This window comes from Empidonax traillii, unplaced genomic scaffold, assembly GCF_003031625.1.
Source record: "Empidonax traillii isolate 1590-97213 ecotype Southwest subspecies unplaced genomic scaffold, ASM303162v1 scaffold577:size403777, whole genome shotgun sequence".
NCBI classification, from domain to species: domain Eukaryota; kingdom Metazoa; phylum Chordata; class Aves; order Passeriformes; family Tyrannidae; genus Empidonax; species Empidonax traillii.
Window position 1 is genome coordinate 73,652 of NW_020955770.1, and position 26,923 is coordinate 100,574.

General features: G+C 43.6%; 1 protein-coding gene across 1 annotated transcript in view; it reads right to left on the bottom strand.

Annotated features, from left to right (window-relative positions):
• The window catches only part of LOC114064754 (protoheme IX farnesyltransferase, mitochondrial), a 101,108-nt gene that overhangs the window by 25,864 nt on the left and 48,321 nt on the right, over positions 1 to 26,923 (bottom strand). Inside the window, exon 5 of the mRNA XM_027898074.1 lies at positions 7,583 to 7,653. Within this exon, the coding sequence (XP_027753875.1) occupies positions 7,583 to 7,653 (71 nt within the window). The remainder of the gene's footprint in view (positions 1 to 7,582; positions 7,654 to 26,923) is intronic.

A 26,923-nucleotide genomic window follows, 5' to 3' on the forward strand; every position in this document is an offset into this window, starting at 1 on the left:
AAAAAAAAAAAAAAAAAAAAAAAAAAAAAAAAAAAAAAAAAAAAAAAAAAAAAAAAAAAAAAAAAAAAAAAAAAAAAAAAAAAAAAAAAAAAAAAAAAAAAAAAAAAAAAAAAAAAGTAAAAAATTAAATAAAACATATCAAAGAGGTTCTCCACATATCTCAACTGCAGGAATGCAGCCTTTCTAGTCACAGAGACCAGCGAGCAAGCATCTGTGTTCACACAGCTAATTAAAGTGTAAGAAAAACCTCTTTTATATCTGACTCGCGAAGCTGATAACGTGTAAGTTATAACTTGTATGAGACATGATAAACTCTGTCCTTCACAAAGAGAAATGCACTTCTAACATGACTTACTGTAAACAGATCTCAGGGTATAGCAGCTTCTAATCAGAGGCAGCTCCATAATGGACTTGTTGAGCGGTGACATTTCCTACACCACTTGGCACGGGGTGAGTGATGATGCTGCTGTGGTTAAACCAGATAAGGTTCAATACTAATACAGGGAACAAAGTGTTGGGGTTTTGACTGCATTAAGCCCAAATTTACAAACATGAACCTGAAATGTTTGACAAACACGGGAAGAAGAGCCATCAGGAGAGCTGGGGTGGGGAAGGATCTCGGGCTTTGAGCTTTAATTTTGCTTGTTTGTAAAAACTCGCTTTAACATCACCTTGGGAGAAAAATGACTCATCACCAGTCAGTCAAAAAAGGAAGGAGGCACTGGTTGCAGCCAGTGGCCAGGAGGGCTGTTCACACTGGACACAAAGGTGGCAGGATTAGTGCACAATGGCTGGGTCCCCCCTGGCTCCGGGGGCTCTGCCCCCCGGTGAGGAGCAGACACGAGAGAATAAGACAACTCCATTAGAAGCCCGTATCGCTTCTCCCCAGCCTTCCCCACAAGCAGATGGAGCAGCTATTTAGCCAAATGCACCGTGACTCCTGGTTTATACATGAGCATCTGGGATGTTTCCTACCGTGGGGCGAGGCACAATGTCCCCCGATTTATCAACTGCCCCGCGCGCAATTAAAGATTCACGGAAATAATTCGGGGGGTAAAGGCCCCTCGGCTGAGCTGAAAGGCAGCAAGGCGTGAGGGGTCAAGTGTTTCTGCAGGATTTATATTTACCAAACAGAGCTGCCTGCAAAGGAATGTCTGTGTGGAGCTGTGGTGGAGCGAGGCTCTGGCAGGAGCACCAGCAATTGCTTCGTTTCAACTGAAACGAATTTAAATGCAGAGTTAATAAAACAACCCTCTTTATCGCCCTAAGAAACAAAATATATATGTAGTTAGAGCTATATAATTTCCTGCTAATACACATTTTGATCTGAGGATAATGTGCAGTATCACCATTTTTCTGTGCATTCTACAAAAGGCCTCTAATACCTTAGAACCATTTAATCAACATCCCACGCAGGCAGTGAATAGATAATTGAAATATAAGTACTGTCATCCATATCCCCTTTGGGAAAGTGACACAGTAAGCATTATATCATTCCATTAGACCATCCTTTGATGTGGGTTTTATTCTCATTAAACTGTGTTTTAGCCTCAAGGTTTCTCCCCCCCCCCTTCTCCGTGACATGGCCACGCCAGGGGAAAAATAAAAAAAAATACCCCGCTGTTCAAAAGGCAAGAAGTACATTTTTACAAGCAATTGTACATGTCAAAAATATAAAGCTGCCTTTTTAATTTCTTGTTTACCAAACACAGGCAATGACAGCTTCTGGAAAACACAGGGTGGAAAAAAAGAAGAAAAAAAAAAAAAGGAAGGCAGGAGGGTGGTGGTGGGGAAGGAATGCATTTACTTGTTTTCAAATAATAAAGCCTGAATACAAGCAGGATAAAAAAAATTGCTTGAAAAGGCTGCCGTGGTGGTGTCTGCTTTGAATTGTGCCCTGTTTAAACAAGAGGAAAGCCTCCCACTGAAAAAAGCAACATTTTTATCATTCAAAAAGATCTCAGGGCAGTCCCTTTAAAATGAGGTATTTTCTAAACAAAATATCAGAATGTTCCCCTGCAGGGAACGAGCATCTGATCTCCTCGAAATGATTCTTCTCGAAGAACTGTAGATTTATGGAGTTTTTGTTCTATTTGTTTTAACTTAAGTGGAATGAAACCTGTCTGAAATGACCACCCAAGGGAGCAGAGCCGCCAGCTAAGCAGGGGCTGAGCTCTAAATGGGACCCCAAGTTGCACCAAGACCCCTGGGGAGGTTTTAAACCACCGGCTTAAACCAGGGCTGGGGAAACGCTTAATGCAGGTCTCAGCCTAAGCCCAGGACATGGATTTCCCCTCACTTACATCAGTGCAGCTCCACTAACATCAGTAGGAGCGCTCCTGATTTGCATTAGTGTTAGCAAGCAAAGAATCAAGGCTAATTACCCTGAGTTATCCACAGTGATTACAGCAGGAATTTTGTTTTCAAATGCGCACACATTTTTTTCAGCCTGGACTGGTTTTGTTACACTGCAGGTCTGCTAAAGGCAACTGAGTGGAAAACTCAGCTTTACACAGAACTAGTTTTGAGTCAGGGAGTGTTTTTGAATAAATAAAGTTTGACATGTTGCAGTTTTCTATCCGTCCATGAATGCCCAACTTACATATCTGCAGTTATAACTATAGTTCATAAATATAAGACATAGGAGAGAAACACTGCTAGCACAGGAGCTCTTTTTGGTCTGATTCTTCAAGAGTTTGGCTTATAGGTTAAACTGAGCCAAATCAAAGCTCCATTCAGAAATGTCAACAAGTAGGAGCAGCGTTACTGCCTCCATTAACTGCAATAACCATCAACTGTGGTCATGAGCGGGAAACTCATTGACAGAACACAGCTCCTTGGGCACTGCCAAGGGAGGAGGTTAATGGGATGCTAGGAAAAACCATTCACCAAACAACACAGAGATATACTTCTGTTGAGCCATCCAAGGCATTATCTCTGTTGTGCCTTCTTCTGCCATGTTAATGGACTTAAATGCACGTGGAAAAGCAAGTTTGAGTGTAAATATTCTGCATAATGAGACTGTAACTAAATTCCATAGCAGGTTATTTTTATCACAGAATCATAGAATGGTTTGGGTTGGTATGGACTGTAAAGCTTCTCTTGTTCCAAGCCCCTGCCATGAGCAGGGACATCCCCCACCAGCCCAGGTTGCTCCAAGCCCCATCCAACCTGGCCTTGGACACTTCCAGGGATGGGGCAGCCACAGCTTCTCTGGGCAACCTGTGCCAGGGCCTCCCCATCCTCAGAAGGAAGGATTTCTTCCTAAGATCTAACCTAAACCTACTCTTTTCCAGTTTAAAGCCATTATATTGAAGGGTTTTGAGACAAGATCTGGAGTCAACCCTGATTGTGAGCAGGAGATCAGTCCACAGCTCTCCTGAGATCCCTTCCAGCCTGGGCCACCCCTAAGGCTCCCTGCACGGTCCAGGTGACAAGAAACCTGGAGGTGAAGTGAGGGAGAAGCCCCAGAAAACATTTGAAAGGTGCAAAATACCACAGGAGCAGAACTGAACAGCGTCCACAGGGCCATAAATTGGTTATTTAGAACGTGCTGTTTGAGGGCTCAACATCTTTGAGATGAAAAACTGTTCCTGCACAGCTCTGAAGATTTTTATGAGTGATTAACACAGCAGATCCAGCAGCACCCGAAGTTCATAAAACAGCCACTTTTCTCAAGGGAATTTCACAGTGCAGTTCTGGGCAATCAAAACTGTCACTTTGTACAACATAATGAAGCAGGACACTTGTCATCCTCCAGGTTAAGCTCCCTCAGCTACTGCAGCTCATACTGGAGATTTATTTAAATTAATCTGCAGGAAAATTAAATCCATTACCTTAAAAAGCAAGGGAATAAATCACACCCAACAGGAAACCAGGAAAAGCTCCTGCCATTGCAGTCGAATCTGAGGTTGTGTGAGCACATGAAATTTTTCGCTGTCAATGACACAAAACCAATTCAGAGCAGGGAAACCAATATCAGCTGTTGTTATAATGCAGAACACAAATACACTCAATGACTTTAACACTGCAGCCCAAGTATGAAGAACATCTCAAGCTGTTTGTATTTCCAAACAAGACTTGAGGGGTCAGAGGAGGGAGGAGGAGATGTGGGCAGGCAGGGATGATGGATGGTGCTCAGTGGCGTGCTGTGTTTGGGTCTACTCTTGTTATTTTTGCAACAGGATGTCTCTGATTACCCTCTGAATAGAGAATAAGGATGGTTACGTCTCATTGCTCAAAGGGAACATTTTTTTTCAGAGCCTTACAAATTAAATAGGACATTGTAAAGCAAGCAGTCAATGAACTATCAGGTGCTGTTTGTCACAAATCTACCAAGAGTGTCAGGAGATTCCCTAGGGGCACCAGAGGTGGGTTTGGGGCTGGCAAATAAGGTAAATATACTCTAGTCCCTACATCCAGCAGCCTCAGCTCTGCAGAGCTGTTGTGCCAGTGCCTGCATGGATTGTCCAGGCTAAAGGATATAAAATATAGAGCAGGGGCACACTGAGTCTCTAAATGACTGTTTCAGCCATCAAGTTGATGCTTCACCAAGGATTGGGGGACAATTGCTCTTCCAAATCCCATTTTTCCAAGGATCTTTGCTGAACTGGCTCACAGGGAGCAACAGACAGGCCAAAGCTGCCCAGCTGAGACACTTCTTGAGTGTCACCAGTAAGACCACGACACTGTCCCCAGCCAAACTTCCGAGGCCATGGTGACATTCACACCCCACAGTGCAGCCCTGGCCACTGAGCTTTTCTTTAAAAGCTCCCGAGGTTCCTCACTGATCCCAAAGGAAGCTGCAAGTCCTGAGTAACTCACACAATAGGCTGATGTGGGGATCTGGGAACCACGTGAATGTGTGTGCAGGGAAATGAACCCCCCAAGACAGGGGCTTGTGGTGCTTTCTCACACTGAAGGCTTCAGGAAGAAAGGAAGGGAAGAAACACTGGAAACAAGGTCAGTTTGAACTGACAGCTGGTCTTAAACCTAAACAAACTTGGGGATGAGTCTGCAAATGGAGGCCACAAAGGGAAAACACATGGGAATAAATTCTCTGCAAATGCAAAACATTTCCTAACAAGCCAGCTCCACGAACCAGCTTATTTAAAATGGAGACTCCAGCTCATCCCAGGACTGGATGACTCAGTAACTCCAAGGACCTCTCACTGGGGGTTACCAGTTTGATTCTGGCCAAAGCTCAAAGCGTCTAAGAGTCCTCTATGTGATGGCACAACCCCTATAAAAACTCTCCCTGGCCTCACTGCAGTTTCCCAGTGGGTAAGATTCATATCAAAGCCACCCCCAAAAGCCTTTCCAAGGAGCTGCAGAGCCAACATCACGGAGAGTTAACAGCCTTCCCTCTCTTCGAAAGGGATCTCAAGCTCAGGACAAAAACTGCTACCCACACTGACCATTTCTGTAACAAGTTCTGTGCCAAATAAACAGAAAGCAAGGAAAGGCAGAAAAAAAAAAAGAAAGGAGGGAAATCAGAATGTATTTACAAACAGCGCAAATGAAGACGGATCAGAAGATGATGCCTCGTTTGCACTGGACAGCACAGATGTTGTAATGCAGCAGAAAAAATAAAAAAATCATCAAATATTTAATGAAATGAAGCAGCTAAAGAGAAGAAAATGTCAAAACTCAAATGTCAGGCAAATTTTGGGCAAGAACTCCGTGCATACCCCAAGCTCTCTGGATCCCTTCCCAGAGCCAAGACACCAGTCTCTTACGTACTGTTTATCCATCCCCGTCTCGTCTGGTTTTGCCTGGTTTTAGCACAGCCATTTATGGGCTTTATTTAATCAGCCAGGAAGGAAGGAGTTCAAGGAACACCAGGGAATATGTGGCAAAACGTAACAAGGTTAGATCACTTGCACTGGATTATTCTCCTCTGGCAGAAGGAATAACCCCAGTCACGGCCTGCGTGTTCCAGGGCCTGCAGGGAGCGAGGGCAGCATTATTCAAGGGAAGTGACACTTTAAAGAACTTTAAATTAGCTGTTGACAGCCAGGTAGATAGATTGAGGAGTGATTACACAAAGTCCCCAACATTACCATTTTGTGGTGAAAGCAAATATGAAGGGGAGGGAGAAGCAAGAAAATCCCTGAAATATGGGTTTGCCAATCTGTGGTGCACTCAGATGGCAGAGAAGTTCACTTCAGGACACTGGAAACATAAAATAAATGGCTTTCTCTGTATCAGAAGTTGACAGAAAGTTTCCTAGTTATATTTTTGACTCCAGAAGCACTGCAAGCCATGCAAGTAGACTATGATAAAACTAAAAAAAAAATAATAAAAAAAACCAATCCCCCCACCATCTTTCTTCCTTTAACAAGTGTTCCTTCTCCCAGGGCTAAAGGACCACATGGAAGGGAGCAGAAGTGCAGCTCCCCTGAACTGCACAATTAAGCCTGACTTACTGTATGTACAACAGATGCCCTCACTGCAGTGGTCCCTAAAATATGTTTTTAAATAAAATTAACTCAACTCAGGAATCTGTAATTAGCACCATCTCCGAGAACAAATCAGAACAAGTTTATTGAAGTGCTCTAACTATTTACCATGAGAGCGAATTTACCCCCAAGGTTCACTTTACTATTTTGTCTCAATTTTCTTGTAATTTCATCTATCACGTTTTTTTCAGTCCTCCAAAGGTGATGGATAAAACACAGAAATAAATAGGACCAACTGTTCGCCGAAGCCTAAGGGAAAACATAATTTTGTTATAAATAATCCTTGGCACAAATCATGGAAACGCAATACTAAAATTGTTTGTTGAATCATTTATGAATTGGGCCTTCAGTTTCAGTTTGCAAATAAGTTAGAGGTTTTTTTTTTTTGCTTGATGTTCTTTTTCACTTTGCTTTTTTAGCTGGCAAACAGCCTTTGAGAGACTGAACCGACACATAATCCAGAAAACAGAGAGAACGAAGCGGGTTTATTTTTTTAAAGGAAATCTCTTTGCTTTTTGGGGTGGGAGGGATTTACTTATGGACTATGATAAATTTAATGATGACAAATTTTTACATTAATTCCGCGAGATGCCACGATTTTGAGTTTTCACCCAGCTAAAAAGGCAAAGACAACACAGGGCCTTTACAAGCCACTAAAGAAAATGATTTGTAGATACCTCTGCTGGGAGTTTCAAACAAATATCTGCGATCCAAGAGATAAATGTGACTATTAAGAACAACACACATTTTTGTGTTTGTTCTTAGACGGGAAATTTTGAAGATTTATTGCTGCAAAATAGAAGTTCAGTGGAACATAAGTATGTGCTACCACACCATGCACGCAGTCATCTCGTGGCACATGAAGAAATACGTAACACGAGGGGAAATTCAGCTGCCTTGAGAAATTCAGTGTTTTCCAGGACAGCTGATTGCCCAGACTCCTCAGATGAAAGTTATAAACGTGAAGAAACAGCAAAGAACAGAGAGATGCATTTCTTCCTTGTGTCTTTTGTCTTAAAAGTGCTATTTTTCGTCACCTGAAGCGGGAGGGAAAGTTGGAAATAGATAAAAGCAGCGTGAAGCTCCTCTCTCTCAGCCAGAGCAGGTGTGCAGTGCCTTACCTGATCTGTCCTCGCACCAGCGGCCTGTTCTTTGTCCTGTTCATGTTTGAGTCAAACGGGACCTCAAAGAACTGTAATTAAAAAAAAAAAAAAGAAAGGAACAATCAAAATGAAAGGATCCCGGAAAACGTGCCATGTGTGGAATGTCCTGTCTGCGTCTGCAGGTGCTTTAATCTCTATTTTTGAAGGTTCAGGGACATGAGGCAAATTCGGAGCTTTGATAGTTTGCATTGATGCTTTTGGCAGCCCCCGAGAGAGAAAATCACCTGGAGGACGAAAGGAGTTTGCACAAGACCCACAGGAGTTCATGGCTCGAAGTGGAGTTTGGTTCCAGGTCCTGCTCCTGACAGGTCTGGCACAGCTTTTGGACGTACACAATGACATAACACACACATGGTGGAACCATGGAATTGTTACACTGGGAAAAGATCATCCAGCCCAACCATGAACCCAGCACCACCACCGTTAAACCAGATCCACAAGTGCCACATCCACACATTTTTGGAACAATTCCAGGGATGGTGACCCCACCACATCCCTGGGCAGCCCCTTGCAGTGCCTGACCACACATTCAGTGAAGAAAATTTCCTAATATCCAATCAAAACCTCCCCTGGCACAATTTGAGGCCATTTCCCCTGCTCCTGTCACTTCTTACCTGGGAGAAAAAAAACAATCCCCACCTGGCTCCAACCTCCTCAGGGAGCTGGAGAAAGCAAGAAGATCCCCTCCAGCCTCCTCTTCTCCAGGCTGAGCCCCTCAGTTTTATAATAACCCAAACAGCCCTTGCAAATATTCCTCTCCTGGTCTTTAAAAGACAAACAGCAAGTTTTTTTCCAAGATCATCTACCTTCCAAGAACCCATAACCCACCCCAAAATCAATCAACCCTTGTAAAACGCTACTGAAACTGCACCGAGCCTCCAGCTGGAGCAGCAGGGAGCAAACACATCATATGGTGTCATTTTCATGTCACAACCTAATTTGACTTCAAACGTGGCCTATGGGAAAATTCAGGAGGTGCTATCTGCTTGGAATTCCTGCAGGTTCCTGGAGGATTTTTTTGGATAAGAATATTACCGGAAAAGCTGAATCCATCCAGGCAACTCTAAAGCCGTTCAGTTTTACGTGTGCAAAATAACAACACAAATAATAAGCAGAGATTTACTCACAGAAAGTGTAGGATGTGTTTATACAAAGAGTATTTTCTACTGACGTTATGTCTGAGGTTTTGGGGTAGGATCCCAATTATAGCGAATATGTAGGAAAAGCACCGTAACAAATCATAATTCCAAGGAGTCAGACTGACAGTAAGCTCAGTGTAGCCAAACTGCAGACAGATTTTAGGTGATTATATGATAAATGACTGCATGATAAAATCTGTGTTATTCCAGCAAGCTGATTTAACATTTTATGCTACAAAAGACACAATTAAGAAACATCTTCATTGTGACAGTGTCACGTTACTGGTCTTGCTATTTACTTGGGCTGCATTCCCAGGGGAACAGACAGGGACCATTCAGAGCCCTGCAGGTGGACATCAAGGGAAAGATGCTCCATTTCCAGGCACATGGAACCACTTTTCCCACCTACTGCCTTTAAGTAATGACTATATAACAATTGGGAATCTCTGCTGTTGCTCCTACATGTTGCAAGAGCAGCAGGGATGGGTTACTCATGGACACCCATGGATCATCCTGTCTAACAAAGCCCACAACGTTCTCAGTCTGTGGGGCCATATAAAGCCATGGAAATTTAAAACACCAATGCAGAATTTAACTACTGGTTTAGATTCAATTCACTGAATTTTTTTGCCTCCATGGTGGTTTGAATCCCAGAATCATTCAGGTTGGGAAAGATCTCCCAGACCATCAAGTCCAACCTGTGACTGATCCCCACCTTGTCACCCAGCCCGGAGCACTGGGTGACACGTTCTCACCTCCAGGGATGGGGACTCCTCCACCTCCCTGGGCAGCCCCTTCCAGTGCCTGACCACCCCTTCCATGAAGAAATTCTTCCTGATGTCCAGCCTGAACATCTCCTGGCACAACTTAAGGCCAATTCCTCTTGTCCTGTCGCTGGTTTGCTCCCAGTAAACCTCAGTCTGGAAGGGAGCATCCAATCCAACTACAAGCCCTACAAACTCTCAAAGCCTTCCAATTTTATTATTGGTATTCCTGGAGCAAACTCAGGCTGCTCAGTCAAGAGTTTCTCACAGGAAAGAGGAGAATGAAAGAAAGGGAGAGAGAGAAAGAAAGCAAGGAAAAAAAAGAAAGAAAGGAAGGAGAAAAGAAGAAAATGAAGAGAGAAAGGGAGAAGGAGAGAAAGAAAGGAAGAGAAAGAAAGAGAGAAAGAAGGAAAGAGAGGAAAGAAAGAGAAAAAGAAAAGAAAAAGAGAGAGAGAGAAAGAAAGAAAAGAGAGAGAGAAAGAAAGAAAGAAAAGAAAGGAAAGAAAAAAAGAGGAAAGAAAGAAAGGAAAGAAAGGAAGGAAAGGAAGGAAAGGAAGGAAAGGAAGGAAAGGAAGGAAAGGAAGGAAAGGAAGGAAAGGAAGGAAAGGAAGGAAAGGAAGGAAAGGAAGGAAAGGAAGGAAAGAAAGAAAAGAAAGGAAAGAAAGAAAGGAAAGAAAGAAAGGAAAGAAAGAAAGGAAAGAAAGAAAGGAAAGAAAGAAAGGAAAGAAAGAAAGGAAAGAAAGAAAGGAAAGAAAGAAAGGAAAGAAAGAAAGGAAAGAAAGGGCTCTGGGCAGCTCTTCAGTCATTTCTAGGTAGGCAGCTGACAGGGAATTTCTTGTCCAGTGTTTGCTGTGGCTGACTTGCAGTGGTAGGATCTTCACAACTACAACACTGCCCTGGAAATGTTGGATGTTTCACAAAAAGCCTCCCCAGGAAACAGCAAGGAGCACCTTCGGAGCGGGGAAAGCGCCCATTCGGATCCGCCACCAGTGATTGCTCCTGACAGCTCAGCGTTTTGCTAATGGTTTGTTTCACTGTTACATTTCAGGGACAATTACAGTAAATGAAGAAAAAAATGTCATTTGACATCAGACTGGTAGAGCAATACAAGGGAAAAACTCTACAGAGCTCAAGCCTGTTCTCTGGAAAATATCTTGGGTATGCTTGGGGTTTTTTTCCTAAGTCACAGTTTTGATTTCTGTTTGCCAAGTCTGACTGCTTTGAGTTGCTTCCAGTTTAAACCTGTGTGTCTGAGGAGATTCTGGCTCATTTGAGAGCACTTAAGCTCATGGATAAAGGTATCCCTGTGCGATGGATAAAATCAAAATAATGTGCAAATTTCAAACTTGATGTGTCTCAAACACAAAATGACAACAATGAAGAACAGTTGGACATCTGAAAGAATTTAAACTTATGCAGTTATCAGGATAATGCCATGCTGAGTGTATGAAATATTTCCATATATATTTAATACAGTATAGCCAACCTCTGAATAGAATAGAAATTTTGACCAAGAATCTCCTCTCCTGACTTAAGTCATCAAAAAACGTCTGTCTCTATATACAGACACGGCTGCTCCTGAAATTAAGATTACTGCATGACTTAAGTCTGAATTTTCTCGCTTTTTTAAATCTGACAATCGGAATAATCTGTTACTGTCAAGTGTACGCACGGAGCCACATTTCCAACTGAACTGCAGTTAAGGAAAATCCTTTTATTTGCAATGCCCTAGATTCCTTCACTGAGCTAGTTGCTATTACATGTCAGCAAGATGCCATTTATCAAACTTTTCCCATTTTGCTCCCAGATGTTCAGCAAAATTCTCTCTTCACTCGAAATTATTTTCCCCTGATATTCTAGAAAAACCGAAAAAAAAAACAAAACCCATGCATCTCAAATATCATTCCATAGGAATGAAAGAGTGAAGTCAAACATATTATCTCATGCCAGGCCAACACAGCCCTGCCTGTTTTAGCAAAGAGTAAATTCAGTAAGATGACTCCTGGATAAATAAATATTTTAGAAGCACTCAAGAGGCTTTTTCCTCAGGAAGTCTGAATGCATCGGTTCAGCTGGACAAGGCAGAATATTATCTGCCCTTGGTATCTGGGAAGTTGGCCACCAAAAGGGCAGACAGAGGGTTAAATCTACAGCATCTAAAAAGCCCTGAGTGACAAAACTTGGCAAGAGCTCTGCAGACCCCAACCTAAATTTTAATCAGTATGCATGAACATTTAAAACATGACGGTGGAAAAAAAAATAAATCAGGTCAGCCAGTACTTTGTGGTTTATTTCTCTGGCAGGCTCATCAGGCTCTTTGTGCAGATCTCATCTTGTTAATATATAGTAATTATATCTTAAACATCTCCCAATTCCTAGAGTAGCTGTCACATCACTGCTCCGAGCTGTTTACACCCATGGGGTTTCTGTCCTTCAGCTTCTTCACACTGGTTCCCACTTTGGTTTTAAGTGAAACGTTAAAGAACATTTAATTTCAAGCTGCCTCCTGGAACCAGTAGTGCATGCAGGGGGTAGCTGAGCACTCAGATCTCCCAGATTAATAATTTTATTAGGACTAAGGAAATATTTCCATAGCATCACCTCGCAGATGCAGACGGCGTTACGATACGCCGGCACTTCCAGGAACAACGATAGGGAAAGGTGAGAGAGTGTCCTGTGCCTTCACAGGGAGACCTCCTGCTCCTTCCACCAGTTCACAGAATCTCCTCAGTTGGGAGGGACCCACAGGGACCATCCAGTCCAACTCCTGGCCCTGCACAGACACCCCAACAATCCCATCCTGTCCCTCAGAGCATCGTCCAAACCCTCCTGCAGCTCTGGCAGCCTTGGGGCCGTGCCCACTGCCCTGGGGAGCCTGTTCAGTGCCAACCACCCTCTGGGGGAAGAACACCAATGCTTTTCCAAGACAGTGACCTGACCACTTGATATAATTAGGCCAGTGGAGCAGACAGAAAGCCCTGAGCACACGCTGCATTTGCCATCCGTGGTCGTTCCTGCGGGAGGGATTGTAACTCCTGAACTACGGCACTCCAACACCTTCGCTCCCGTTCACACAAAGACACCAACAGACTGCACTAAGAGGAACAATATGCCACGGAGTTTATCAAACAGATCAGCCACACTCCAGCTAATAAACATCTCTCTCAGACCACTCTGGATTTAGAGTGTATCAAGCACCAGCCTGGCCCCCGGCCAGGCCCAGCTCTAATCGGTGACACGTGGTGGGAACAGCGGCGGCTGGAACAGGCACCCAGTGTGCCATGTATTGACATAACATTTTCCTCTAATGCTAAACACATATTTACAGCAGAACCGATAAGCCCGTGAGTCCAAAGACAGAATGGAACCCTGCTATTAAAAGACAATTTAATTCAAGGCAACTCAGAGGTCCTGCCAGCACAAAACCACCCCTGCAACTGAGAAGGCTTCCATGTGCTCTCTGCCAGCAGAACTGCCCTCTGGATCTCTGTGTTTCTCTCTGAAGGGCAGTTCAGGTGAATCTACAGCACTGAGGAGTGAACAAAGAGATGAGACTGTTGCCAAAGAACAGTCACCCCCTCCTGCACTGAAGTGCTGCAGGGCTCCAAAATCCTCTGTGCCTTGCACTGCATGGGAAGGTGGAGATGAGCCACAGGTGGTGGCCAAAGCTCCTCCTCAGCTAAAATCTCTTGCCACAGACCCAAGCAAACATCTTTAACACCATACAGATAACACCCAGTACAGCTCCCTACTGAACACATCCAGCCACGGGGGAAGTTGGGCTGTTCAGGGTAAGTCTTGCAAATACTGGTCTGGTTGAATTGGGTGCTTCTGGGGTTCTCCCAGTTCCTCTGTGCTACAGTGAGCTCTGATTCTCTTTGGTTTTCTCTGGCCTTGCCCAAGAGCAAGCACTTAACCAGAAACACCACTGAGAAACATGCTGGAAACCAAAAAGGTGCACGAATTCAGGAGTGGACCAAAAATTGGGAGCGCAGAGGGGCAGAGAAGAGTCTGGATACCTGGACAAAAACCTGAGACTTCCTGGGAAGGTGACACCCAGAAAGCCATTACTCCAAATTCATCAGGTTTCAGCATTAGCCTTTCACATAAAGTCTCCCAATTTTCCCAGGCAGCCAAAGGAAAGCTGCTGTAAGGAGCACTGGAAACCCATCAGACCATGAGTTCCTTCCTCTGTGACTGCTCTTCCCCTCCATATTACCTAATTATTTCTATTCCTCATGTTTTCGGTGATTTATCTTACATTGTCATAAAGTAATATATAATTACATAAGAGGAGAAGAAAAACATAACATATAATTTATGGTAAATAGGATCAAAGTCAAGATTATTATTATAGGTTTCCCTCTGGTTTCCTTTCAATCACTTTTATATGAAAACAACAAAGAATAATTAAAGCATATTACAAAGGTCTTTTTACTCAATTGTACACAGATGTGACTGAAAAAAATGCAGAGGGAGGGATTTTCAAAAGCACCCATGCACTGATCTAACACGATTCTCACTGAAGTCAATGGCAGTTTGACTTCAAGGAGAGCAGAGACAGACCAACACTGAGTGATTCTGAAAATCCCACCCTAATTGTACAAACAAGGGGAGGCTTTAGAGATTGCTGGCTTGGAGATTGTATATTTGAGAATCATAAAGGGCACACAGCACCTGTTTGTCTTCAAGATATGAAAATAAAGCAAGGCAAATATTTTAAGGATTAGAAATAGCTTTTTCTTTTTTTCTTTTTTTTTATTTTTTAAGGCAGCGTCTGAAAACCCTCTGGCTCTGCAGTTCTCAGTCTTGCTATAGATCAGCTTTAATATTTTTCATTTCAAAGAGGATTCTAATTAAAAATGAGATTGATGCAAGCCTGAACAACATTACTTATAGATAGAGGAGGGCAGTGAAACCCCAGACTGTCCTATGAACTCACAAAGCTCTGCTACGTTAAGCATCTGCCATAGTTTAATTTACTATTTTTCCCCCCCAAAAGACACATTCCTCTTATTAGCCAGCATTTAGAAACTCATTGCTCTGTACAGGGAATAGAACAGGAGGAAATGGCAAAGAAAATGTTGAGACTTGTCACTTCAGAAACAGATTTTCAGGATGGAGAAAGCAAAGACTCACACACTTCAACAAGCAGTGATGTCACCTCAGACTGACCTGCCGTGCTGGCTCTGCTTTTCAGAGCTCAAGAGGTGACATGCTGTTATTCCCTTGCCCACTCACAAGTGTGTGACTGTCCAGGGACACCCAGAGACATCCCAAAATGTGCAGTTTTTGGTTTTTCATCGCACTGATTTCAGTGCCCTTAAGTGGTAGCAGGGCTGGAGCTGCTGGCACTCCTGGCACAGCGCTCTGTGTTTGTTTTTAGCTCATCCAAATCCTTTCAGTGACTCTGACCAACAGAACAAGCGGTCACTGAGCCCTTGCAGCTCTTGATCAGCACTTCAGCCAAACAAGATCCTTTGGTGATATCACAAGTGCCACTACAAGGAACTTGGAAAGCAGGAGTGTCCCAGCTAAAAGCTGCTGCTCCATCCACGGGGCTTGACCTGACAGTGAGGGGTCGGGAAAGAGGAGAAGAGGACGGACACATCCTGAAACAGGCCACTGGCAATGGGGATATGAACCACTGGCTCTGCAGGTGTGGATGTGCTTGTGGCACCTGGGGAAAAGCAGTGAGAGTGGAAGGAAAGCCCCCGGGACCACGTGTGTCTGAGCCTGCTGGGCAAAGAATTAACGATAATTAAGGGCTCCATGTGGTCTTCAGCTGTAATGAGTAACTTTGAATTAAATAACAGAGCATTTGCACCAAATTACCTTATCTATTTCACCCCCTATACAGATTTTTCTTGTCTTCATCTTAGAATCAAATTTTCTAGCACCAGTGCATGAAAAACCAGCTTGTTTCACCTCATCTCTTCAGTGCACCTGATGCCCAAGACTTGAAATGGGAGAAAAGACGTGAATCTCCTGGTCTGGTAAATGAGAAACAGGTTGGGTGACCACCGACGAGCCTGGCTCTTCTCCCAAAAATCGGATTTTGCTAAGAAGATACTGTAACAAGAACGAAATAATAATAAAAATAAAGCCAGGCCCTTATAAGCTGTTCTATCTTGAAAACTGCTGACTTTGTGAGCCACCTCAAGAGCGCATTCCCGAGGCCTCACGGAGGTCAGCCACGGCTCCAGGGGAAATGCAAGCTGGATACCGCAGACAGGCTTTACCTCATGTGATCCACCTTGGAGAAACAGCTTCCATGGGAAGAAATACTGCTTCCTGGCCAGCTGCCAGGGACTTCTAATAATATGAAATATTTACCACCAACAAGTCCTTTTTGTTCAGCGCACAATTAATGCACCCACAAACAAAGCTCCTCGGTCCAGGTCCTCGCTCTGCCCCACTTTCAGGAGGGCACTTGCCCATCGCTGCATTTGGACTCGTGGACCAAAGAGGGCAATTTTCAAAGCCTTCCCAACTTTTTTTTTTTTAATGGGTTTTGTCCCCATTGGGCTCTTCCTTTTCATCTTAAAATGGAAATAGTTAAAAAATGTGTTTCACATCTCATGCATTTCCCTTGTGCTCACCCAACCAACTGCACACACGGAATGACCTGATCTGGCCCAAAGTACAGCTGATTTCCCTCTCATATTTTCATTTTTTGATCTGTGCCATTGGATCAGGTCACCATGGACGTGGAAACAGGAGAGGGGAAGGGTGAAGCTGTGGCTCATCTCCCACCGCTGCGCTGGCACATCCTGTACCCCAGGAGAGAAGCAGCACCACAAGGATGAGGGGGTTAAAGTGTTCTCTCTCTCCAGGGTCACAGACATAAGGCAATGAAGCCACATTTATCTGGGTTGTGCTGCCCTGGTGGAAGAAAGGAAAACTTCACCTCCCCAACCACTTCAACAACTGGGCTCTGATCACCCCAAATCTGCCCCTACTTCTGCAAGATTCTAATGATGAACTATAAGTGGATGTCAGAGGCATCTGACATCTGTAATGTGCTTTCCTCAGGAAGTATTTTATTTCTATATATTTTAGGAACCATTATTAGAGCTGAAGAAAAATACCACCTTTATGCCTTACCAAAATACCCCCTGAATCACTTCACAAGGCCACTTTCTCCACGAGATTCCTTTGCATTACATCATATTTGTCACGATGCCAGCGTGCCATGAGTGCAACGTATAATTTAAAAAACAAACAAAACTTCAAATAACAACCTCTTTGCTGAAGATAGGAATTAAACAAGGTCAGTATCTGGTTTAAGTTACTATATGTCCTAAAATACACCAGGCCAGGTCCTCTGGACACAGTGCAGCTGCTTTGAGCAATACTGCAGATAAAATCTGATACTGAAGATGGCTTAGACAAATTCCTGTGCTGGAATAAAGTTGTTACTCAGGGAACTCTTGGGGAAGTATTTCTGCTGCCCACAATGCAAGTGCTCAAGTCAAGCAGGAGATGCAGAGTCAACCAGGAGACACGAATCTCCTCCAGAGGAGTGAGAACAGAGGCAGGAGCTGGGAAGCCTTTATTTCTTGTAGTAACCACAGCGGGATCCTGAGCTCCTGCTTTGTGGAAGGAGCAGGTAACTCCACAGCTCCCCAAGACCACCAGTATCAGCTGCTTCTCAGTCCCCTGTGACCAGAGAGCCATAAAATCAAGCAGCCTCGCTGTGCTCTGCTCCTGCCCAGGAGATTGGAGCAGGGAAGTGGGAAGGTGAGATTTAAATCACTTTCCACATGTCTCCTGGCTCCAACCCATGTGTCCCGGATCCAGGTCATTTTAATCAGCTTTTCATAAATTGTCACTCAAACGATAAGAATACTAATCCACTGCAATGTGCTTCCTGCCAGGCACCCGAATATTAATCCATAAACTGTTCTCTTATATCACACAGGGACGTGTTGGCTTTAACTGCTCATGGCTGACACGTCCTGTTAGGGAGGCTTTTCTTCTTACAAGGCAGACAAAAGCAGCACCATACACAAAGCAGCAAGGCTTGCCTGCTCTTGGCTAGGGAAAGGTTATTTATGTAGGTGCAAACATCTAAATTACTTATTCAAAATACCTTTTAGTTTTGGAAATGAATTAACTTTTATGCTTAAAGTTAATGGCACTGGCGAAACAGAATTTGCTGTGGTCCAGCTGTGCTTGGCAAGAGGAAAATCTACAGCTCCTTCTGGCCAGGATATTAAAAAACTCAACCCCCCAAAACCCACAATGGATGAAATGTGGGAATGCTGTAACACAGCCAGTAAAAAAGCCTAAGTGTGAACAAGGGTGTGAAGTGGCATCAGCCTTTACTGACGTGTCTGAGCACGATAACATTGTCCAAGTGCCACGGAATCCACAGCTCAAACCTCTTAATAAAATCATTCCTCAGGAATTATTCCTTTAAAGTGCCAGGAGCTGTTATCAGGGAGGGTTTCAAGTCACATCTTTATATACAGCACACTTAGGGAACCTATCAGGTCTATAGGAGAGAGTTTACACGTTTCCCCTTCCCAGTAAAATTTAAAACCCCAACTTTCCCTGCTGTTCCAATGTCTGAAAAGAGAGCAAGGGATTTCAGGATTTACACTGTGCTGGCAAGAGAATAGCCTCATCTCTCCCCTCCACCATGTGCTCTCAGGGCCAAAAGAGCCCAGTTTGTAATATTCTGAAGAGTTTTGGATGTTAGGAGAGAAGCAGACACCTCAGTGAGTGCTTTGTTGTAACTTCATTTGTATGACAACAGTTTAGTTTAAATCTTGGCAATAAAGTAAATTAAGAAAAATCTCTCTCCCATCTGTAAAGGACTTAAGAGAAAGCTCTCAATATATTAATAATGTATTTTTTTTTCCATTAGTATCACAAATCTGTGATGCCACGTGTGACATTTTCAAGGCATTCTCTCCTCCCAAGGCTATCACAGCTTTGCTGATCAAAGAGATGTTCACAAGTATCTCTGCACGAGGATTCTGCTCAGCCCTAAGGATTTTGCCCACGGTAGGTCAGTTTTGGTGAGGGATTTTTCTTCATTAAACCGTGATTTTATGCAGAACGTGTCGATCTGCCACACGAAGTGACGAGGTGCAATATAATAACAGACATCCAAGGTGTAGTTAATCACTGAGCACCAGCTTTGCAGTAAAATCCAGCAACCACCTTCTCTTTTAAAAGCCAAATGCGCAAACCATGAACTGGGGATGACCATCATTACATTCTTCTGCCAAGGGCTGGATGACAAACCTGTGCACCCGAGAAGTCACGTTACAAACACGCCTCAGAGCCCTTAATTAGGTCTCACCTTTCCTTCCCCTTCATTAAGAAGGAAAGTGAAGCCAAGAGGCTCACGATGACCCATTAGAAAGCACAAACACCCAAACCTGTTGCAGGGGCATCGCACCATCCATCTTCTTAAAGCTGTCAAGAGATGTTTGTCATTCCAATACTGCTTGCATCTCCCAAATGCTAAGATAACACACCCATCAATCTCAGCCAGAGTTAAAAGAGGAGTTGAAAAATAAATAGTTCTGAGTCATGTTACTAAGAGGGATTCCACACACTATTAATTTTAGCTTGGAAACCAATTAAGACACCAAATCAGCACTACCTCCCTCCTTTTTAAGGTATAATGACCTATTCGCTTGTGTAAATTTATTTATTTTGTGACAGTGATCCTTTCAAAAGCTTTAGAAGCTTAAACAACGTTCAATTTTAATCCTGGCTTCTGGCAACAGGAAGATTTTTGCCAAAAGACAGTCAAAGATATGGACGAGACAGGATGATTCTCTCTGTCTCAGGAGGCCATTCTTAAAATAAAAGGATAATGAGAAACAGAATGACACAGAGGTAAAACCTGTCCTAAGCAGTGCCTGAGCATCAATAAATTGGTGCTTTCCACTCAAACCTGGGGCAGCCTTTGCCCCCTGCAACCCTCTGTGGCTTCTTGCTCATGAGTGAAGCTACAGCAGCGCTTCTCCACATCAAAGCAGGTGTGGAAAACTGCACATTCCTGCTCCAGAAAGGTTATTAAAGCAGGAACTCCCTGCCCAGCCAAAGGGCTCCAGCTCTCCTGCAGCTCCTGCCATGGATATTACCCGAGCAGTGAACTCCCAGCAGTGTTCAATATTGACACGGAAATGCCACTCTTGTCTTCCAGGTGCCTCAAATGTCACCTTTGTTTGCTGAGTGCAAGTCCAATATGAATTTTTCTGAGTATCTATTGGGAAAAAAAAAATAAAAAATAACCAGCCCTGCACCTCAGTGGCCTGATTTCCCCTGGGTGCCACCAGTATCCACCTGAGAGCTTCTGTTTCCAACTCCTTCCTGGCAGTGCCACCACAGGGATATGGAAGCTTTGACTACAGGGGTCTTGCTAAAGCTGGAGAGTTGGGAATAGTGCAATATTTGGAATAGTGCAATAGTTCAACTACATGGAAAAAAAGGAAAAAAATCATCTGGATTCAACAGGAGAGTTGACTGAGGCACATTGTGCAAGGGGTTAAAGCCAGACTCTGTCTTGGGGGACTTTTTCACATTGTGTTCCCTCTCCATGGAAATAAACCCAGAATCATGAAAAGTCTTTCTGTGATAATGGAAGTGCATTATAATACCCAGTCATGGATCAAAAACTTTATTTAGGAAGGTAAGAATATATAGGTTGAGAAAGAAAGTCAGACAGGGATTTCTTACAAGGGTCTGAAGTGACAGGACAAGGGGAATGGTTTCACAGTACCAGAGGGCAGGGTTAGATGGGATACTGGGAAGAAATCCTTCCCTGTGAGGGTGGGCAGGCCCTGGCACAGGTTGCCCAGAGAAGCTGTGGCTGCCCCATCCCTGGAAGTGTCCAAGGCCAGGCTGGACAGGGCTTGGAGCAACCTGGGCCAGTGGAAGGTGTCCCTGCCCATGGCAGGGGGTGGCACTGGGTGGGTTTTAAGGGTCCTTCCAGCCCAAACCATTCCAGGATTCTGTGATAAGAAGAAAATAAAGGACTGAAAGTCCAGTGTCAAGATACCACTGATCAAAGCAAGGCAAGTAGAGGATTAAACAAAGAATTTACTTCGCTTATCCCAGAGCCCAGATCTGTACGTGATGCCACTCAGCCCCACTACAAACCCACAGTAAAGCACACAAAAATAAAAAATAAAAAGCTATCAGGTCCTCTGAAGACAGGATTGAAAAATCAAATCAGTTGCTATCATGGAAACTCTTGAAATAAAATAATTAAAAAAAAATCATTACAAACTGGAACTAAATTGGCATTGCCATATTTCTATGACCAAATAAAATACCTGATGAAACATCTACTTTTGGGTCAGATCTCAAACTCCTCACGAGGAACGTGTGAGGAGATACCTGAGAAACATTACATTTACAATTCCTAAAACAAGTTTGCAACAAGAAGTTTTTATTCCCAAACAAAAGTACCCATAAAAGACTTCCCAAGAAAAAAAAACACAATCTGCTTTAAAATTCACATCCTACTAAAATTCAAATGTATTTCCCTAGGTAGGCAAGTCCTTAAATGTATCCCTCCATTTAACTACGCTGCAGTTCCTGTGTAGACAAGTCCCAAGATGCTTTTACATGATAATCATTAAATACGAAGTGGTGAAATGAATTGCAACATTCAGTAATGCTCTTTATGAACTAAGATTTATAGAGGAAGCCTGAAATAAAATGATAAAAGCACATGGTTACCATATCTGCATATTGCACTGGGAAAAAAAAATTATATGAAAACATCCATGGAAAATTATGAATAGCTGGGCACAGGTATTAACCAAAACTGCTGCTGCACAAGGTAATGTTCAGCCCACTGACTTATTTTATCCATGTAATAGAAGTATTAAAATTAGAAATAAATCTAGTTATATTTTACAGGTCATTTAAACACCGAACACACCATGAAAATAATTGACAGAATTCTGTGATTTCATAAAAACAATTGTTTGCTGAACTCTACACTTCTGTTTTTACGGAGTGGTGAAAGTTTGAAGCATAACTCAGTTTCACTACATAAAATAAAATCCAGTTCTGAAAAACAATCAGAAATTACACAAATAGCTCCAACTGTGGACCCAGGAACAAGAACAAAAAATATACAAATAATATAATAACTGCAATCAGGCAAAAGGAACTTTGCACCACGTGCCTGGTGCCAGGAGACGCCGCTGTGGATCCGCCCCTGTTCCACTCCTTGGCAACGTCTCTCTAAACACACACTCGCACAAATGAAGGTTTAAAATACATTTTCTGCGCTAAACCATACCCAAAGCGGGTTTGGAAGATCGCTCACAGGCTTTACAACCACTTCATTTACGCACCAGCATATGCATTTAGTACATAAATATTTATAGTTTGGCAGCTCCCTCTCCCAACCTGCCTCGGTTTGCTCCGTTGGGTTTCACCAGCGAAAATTTCCTCTGAATTTCCACGTTTCCAGATGCTTTGCTCAGACAGCCTTGATGGAGAACAGTTGTGCCTATCAGCAGACAAGCTGCTGACAACTAAGCTGAGCTTCTAAAAGCTGGCAGGGAGATAATTTGGCAGCGAGATCTGATAAGTTTAAAGAGAAGAGAAAGGCACGGTGGGCTGCGAGCACTGAGATGTCACAGGGAGACCCTGCCAGGATCTGAGCCTTTCCTTGAGGTGTTCCTCACCCCATTCCAGAGTCCTTCAGTCAAATCTCACCTCAGTCACCTACCCCACTGCCCAGCACCGCTCAGTTCTTAGCAAACACAGCCTTTGATTAAAGAAAGGATAGAAAATGGTGCTGCAAGAAGTGCCCAAAACAAACTGCATTACAGATATAGAATCATGAAATCACAGAACGGTTTGGGCTGGAAAGGACCTTAAAGCTCATCCAGTTCCACCCCCTGCCATGGGCAGGGGACACCTTCCACCAGCCCAGGTTGCCCCAAACCCTGTCAAACCCGGCCTTGGACACTCCCAGGGATGGGGCAGCCACAGCTTCTCTGGGCAACCTGTGCCAGGGCCTCACCACTTCTATTTATTTAAGAGAGATATATTTCAAAGGGTTGTTTCCTTTGACTAATTTTTTAATATATGGCAAAACCAAAAGAAAACTTATTATTTAGCTGTATCCTCTTGTCTTTTCTCTCCACAAGTAAGGAGAGTATAATCCCCTGCATTTTATTCTTTTGGGGGAGGAGAAAAGGCAAGTGGGGCTGGGAGTGCAGGAGATTTGTATCCACACCTTCCCTGAAACTCTCCAAACACGGAACACTGGTGTTTCTGCTGTCACCAAGCTATGGTACTACAGGAAATCAGCACAAAATCAAACCAAGGATGAACCAGCAAGGTTGGCAATGCAGCTCCATCTCAGCCCCTCGGGGTTCCATCTCCTCCCTCGCCTGCATTTCCACACTGGGCACAGCCCGGGTTTGCCTTCATATCTGGGGGACAGAAAGTAATCCCACTGTGCATTCCCAGCTTATATTTTCTTAATGTCATGGTCATTTATTTCCTAAGGTAACAGCAGATTACAGGGCCTTTGGTGTTTATCTCAGCATAAACTCACTGGGGCAGGTCAGTGCAACCAGCACGGGCACACAGGGTGCTGCTCCGGCCCCAGCAGGGGCGAGTCCAGGCTCATCCCAGCAGTCCTGGCATCGTGACTTCCCCCAGGATGAGCTGCACCAGCACTTCCCAGAGCTGTGCCAGACCAGACAGCGGTTTTATTCAGACAGTGATTTTTCTTTAGACAGCACTGGAATCCTTCCAGGAGAGATAAAAATCTACATTTTTCCATGCAAAGAACTAAAATACTCATCACAAAATATAAGACCTCGTTTATATTCTTATACTCCTCCTCAGGCATTCAGTTTTGGCCACTGTTGAGACAGAATTTCTTTGTTTTGACCCCAAATGACTTTCCTAAAGCATCTTACAGGTGATTCCCTCCCTCTCTGGCTGCTGCCCTCCCACCCACTCCTTAATTAAAGATGCCAAGGTCTGACACAAACCATGTTACAGAATAAAACTGGGCTATGATGCATGAACAATAGGTATGTGGACAGTCTATTGGCAAACAGACTGTTGGCAATTATTCTGGTGCTTATTTAGAGCCTTTAAGTTGTTTCAAAACAGATAGCAAGGAGGATTGTTGCTATCTAACAATCAAAAGAGGAGAAAAGCACAAAGAAACACATTTTGCATTTCTGAACGAATTCCAGGGATAGGGGATCTCTTTAGGAACGCAACTAATTAAAAAAACCTTTTCTAAAGCAACATGGAAAATGCTGCTTAATCAGAATTATCTGAGTTCAAAGAGCCACGGGAGGAAGGAGCAGCACCCTCATCCTGACACCCAGAAGCTGCCACTCTCCCAGACATCAAGGCACTCACACACAGCCAAGCCGCCTCCACGGTCAGGTTCATCCAAATACCTTTTCCATGAACTAATCAAACAGGCATTTATCAGCTGAGAGAGGAATAAGCAAACCTAAGGGGTTTTATGGAGGAGTTGTTCCCTTCATAAAGAGCCCCGAAACTTTTAGTCCAGAAGGTCTTAGATTATCAGGCTACAGCCAGACTAGTACAAAGTATCCTTGATGTCTGGACCAAATGAAAAGATTAGTAGGTCTGCCCCAGTGCTGATTACACCAGGCTCATACTATTTTTCCAGCGGATGCTTTCATAATTAAATATCAAGTAACAGGAGGCACTTTAACGTTTATGTCACCCTCACCTATGAAAATAATAAAAAGTTTCTTTGCATCGAGAACTGTAAAGTATTAAAAGCGTTCTATAGCTGTAACAGCAACCTGTCAAGCTGTACAGAGGAATCCAGAGTTCAGCAAAGGGGATCCCTTGGGAACGCCGCGTATCGGCGAGGCAGAACAGCAATCACATTATGCCTGTAACTAATATGGACAAAGTGGAATGAGTAACAAAAGCCAACAAAAAACAACTTTCCCTCTGATTAGCCATCACAGACTAATAGGCTTCAATTGCAATTTAAAATTAGGTGGCACCATCAATCACCCACCGGGGGCTCCGCGAGCCGCAGCGCCTGCGGAGGAGCCAGTGGGGAGACCCTCGGGGAGGGACGAGAGCCCCGAGCTCTGCCAGAGGCCAGGGATCCAAAAACACACCGGTGTTCATCTGGACAAACCCCAGAATGTGACCCTGGGCACAGCAAAGGGGGCTCAAGGGCAGCTCCTCCAAGCTCTCAGGTTTTTTTACACCACTAACGCTCTTGGTCCAGGCAGGTCTATCAGGTCTTTGGGCTGAAGAACCACGACAGATTTTAGCTGTGTGGGACATTGATCTTCATAATGCAAATATATCCCAGGATAAATTCAGTCAGGGCCACTCATAGGAAAAGAACCCCCCCAGAAAAACATTTCCAAATGGCACAAGTCTTTGTTAGAGAGATAAACAGGCAACTAACGGACCTATTAAACATCATTCATACTTTTTTTTGGTATGAGACAAGACAACAGGCCAGGCTTTCACGGGATTTTTTTTGTTTTAAACAGCTGAGTGTAAACCTTGAGCAAGTGACTCAACCTTCCTGAGGGGGCTGAACAAAAGGGGGGTGAACAGAGTCCCCCTGTGCTAAATAAAGTGGATGTGGCTGAGCTGCCCCTGGAGCACAGGAACCGTGGGATACACAAGGGACCACTGGTTCATAAATCCCTCCCCCTAAAAAGTTCATGATTGCTGGAAATCTTAATCTCATTTCCAGTTTAAATTTACACATAGCTAATTTCTGCCCATTAGTTCTTTTGCCAACAGTGCTCTCCAAGGCCCTTTCCCTTCTGGTACTTCCCCCTGGATATTTTTATGGAGCAATCAGACCCACACCAGCTTTTGTCCTGCCAGGCCACACAGGCCAAGCTCTTTCAGCCACCTCTTCTGAGTCTGGCTCCTCGTTCCCTCCCACATCCCAGCAAGTCCTTTTCAGCACCTGTTCCCATCTGAATTAATTTTTCTTGCATATGGGAGAGGCCAGAACAGTGCAGTTTTCCAGATGACTATCTGCTAATGGCATTAATAATTCCCAACCTCCATGGAAATGCCTTAAGACAGTCAAGATTTGCCTTTTTCACACTACTGCACAGTCATGCTCTAAGAAAAGATTTTTTTTTTTTTGCTTTTCAGTTCTTTCTGTTTGAGAAACCTTAAGGCTTGATCCAAAAGTAGATAAAACTGTGAAGTAGAAAGGAATAAACCTGGCTCTTAACCTAGGTCAGGTATTAATAGCCCACAGAGTGATCCTGAAGAAGTCACTTCATGTTCCTATATTTTCATTCCCACACTTACCTATTTAAATACAGAACTCACTCAGGCCAAGCATCACCTCCTAATCTAAATGAGCCCAGTGCCTTAAAATGATCCTGCCTGTGGCTGGAAAAATTCCTTATGCCTTCCAAGCTGGGAAGTTTCATGAAACAGCCTAACTCTCAGTTATTTTCCTGGTTTGACATCATTTGTAAAGACATATCTATAAATGCACAGCCACACAGGCATGTGTAAGATGGGGTGATATTAGTAAGTGAAAGTGCTAATGGCACGTTGGATCATGGCAAAATCCAGAGGCAATTCCAGGAACTTGCGAGTTTTCTGTTATTTTTGAGAACCTTCCCATAAACGTTCATTACTGAGCAACCTTTGGGGAGACTGCAGAGGCCGTGAGATTTACTGAAAATCAGCAGAAAAGCTGGATTTGGGGAGACATAAATCCATGGAGTAATTGGTGACGGCTGCTGTAAAACCAGCTCGGATGGGGACAGCGCCAGTCAGGATCACTCCGGGATCCCAGCGGGATGTCCCATCATAAAACTGAAATGGTGAACACAGGATGAATCCTTTTGGATGTTTTTCAGAGGTTTTTCATAAATTATATAAACTGACACCTTCCACTAGAACAGGTTGATCAGAGTTCCATCCAGCCTGGCCTCCAACAGTTTATCAGAGACAAATTATACCCTACCAACCAACATCCAGCTGGGAATTCAAAATCTCCTGGGAGAGTGCAGGAGACACTTATACAGGTTGTAACTTACAGACACAGACAGAAAACCCCCGGAATTCAGACAACTGCAACCCAAAAGAGGTTTCAAACCGAAAACACATCTCCTCCAAATGCAGCCATTAATATTTCTAATTAAAAATATAATAATAAAAAGTGTAAACTATATTAAGTGGAATCACTTCTGATTTAAGAAAGTTCGAATTCAAATTTTACTTTTTTTTATATCAAGTCATTTATAAATATATTGCTGGGTGGCAACAGTCAGCAAGAACCTGTGGTGAAAACCAGGATTTTGCACCAGCACTTGGGAATAGCCTTCCCAAGGATCTGAGCTGGGAAAATCCTCCCTGCTCACAGAGCTGGGCAGGAGGACTTCCAA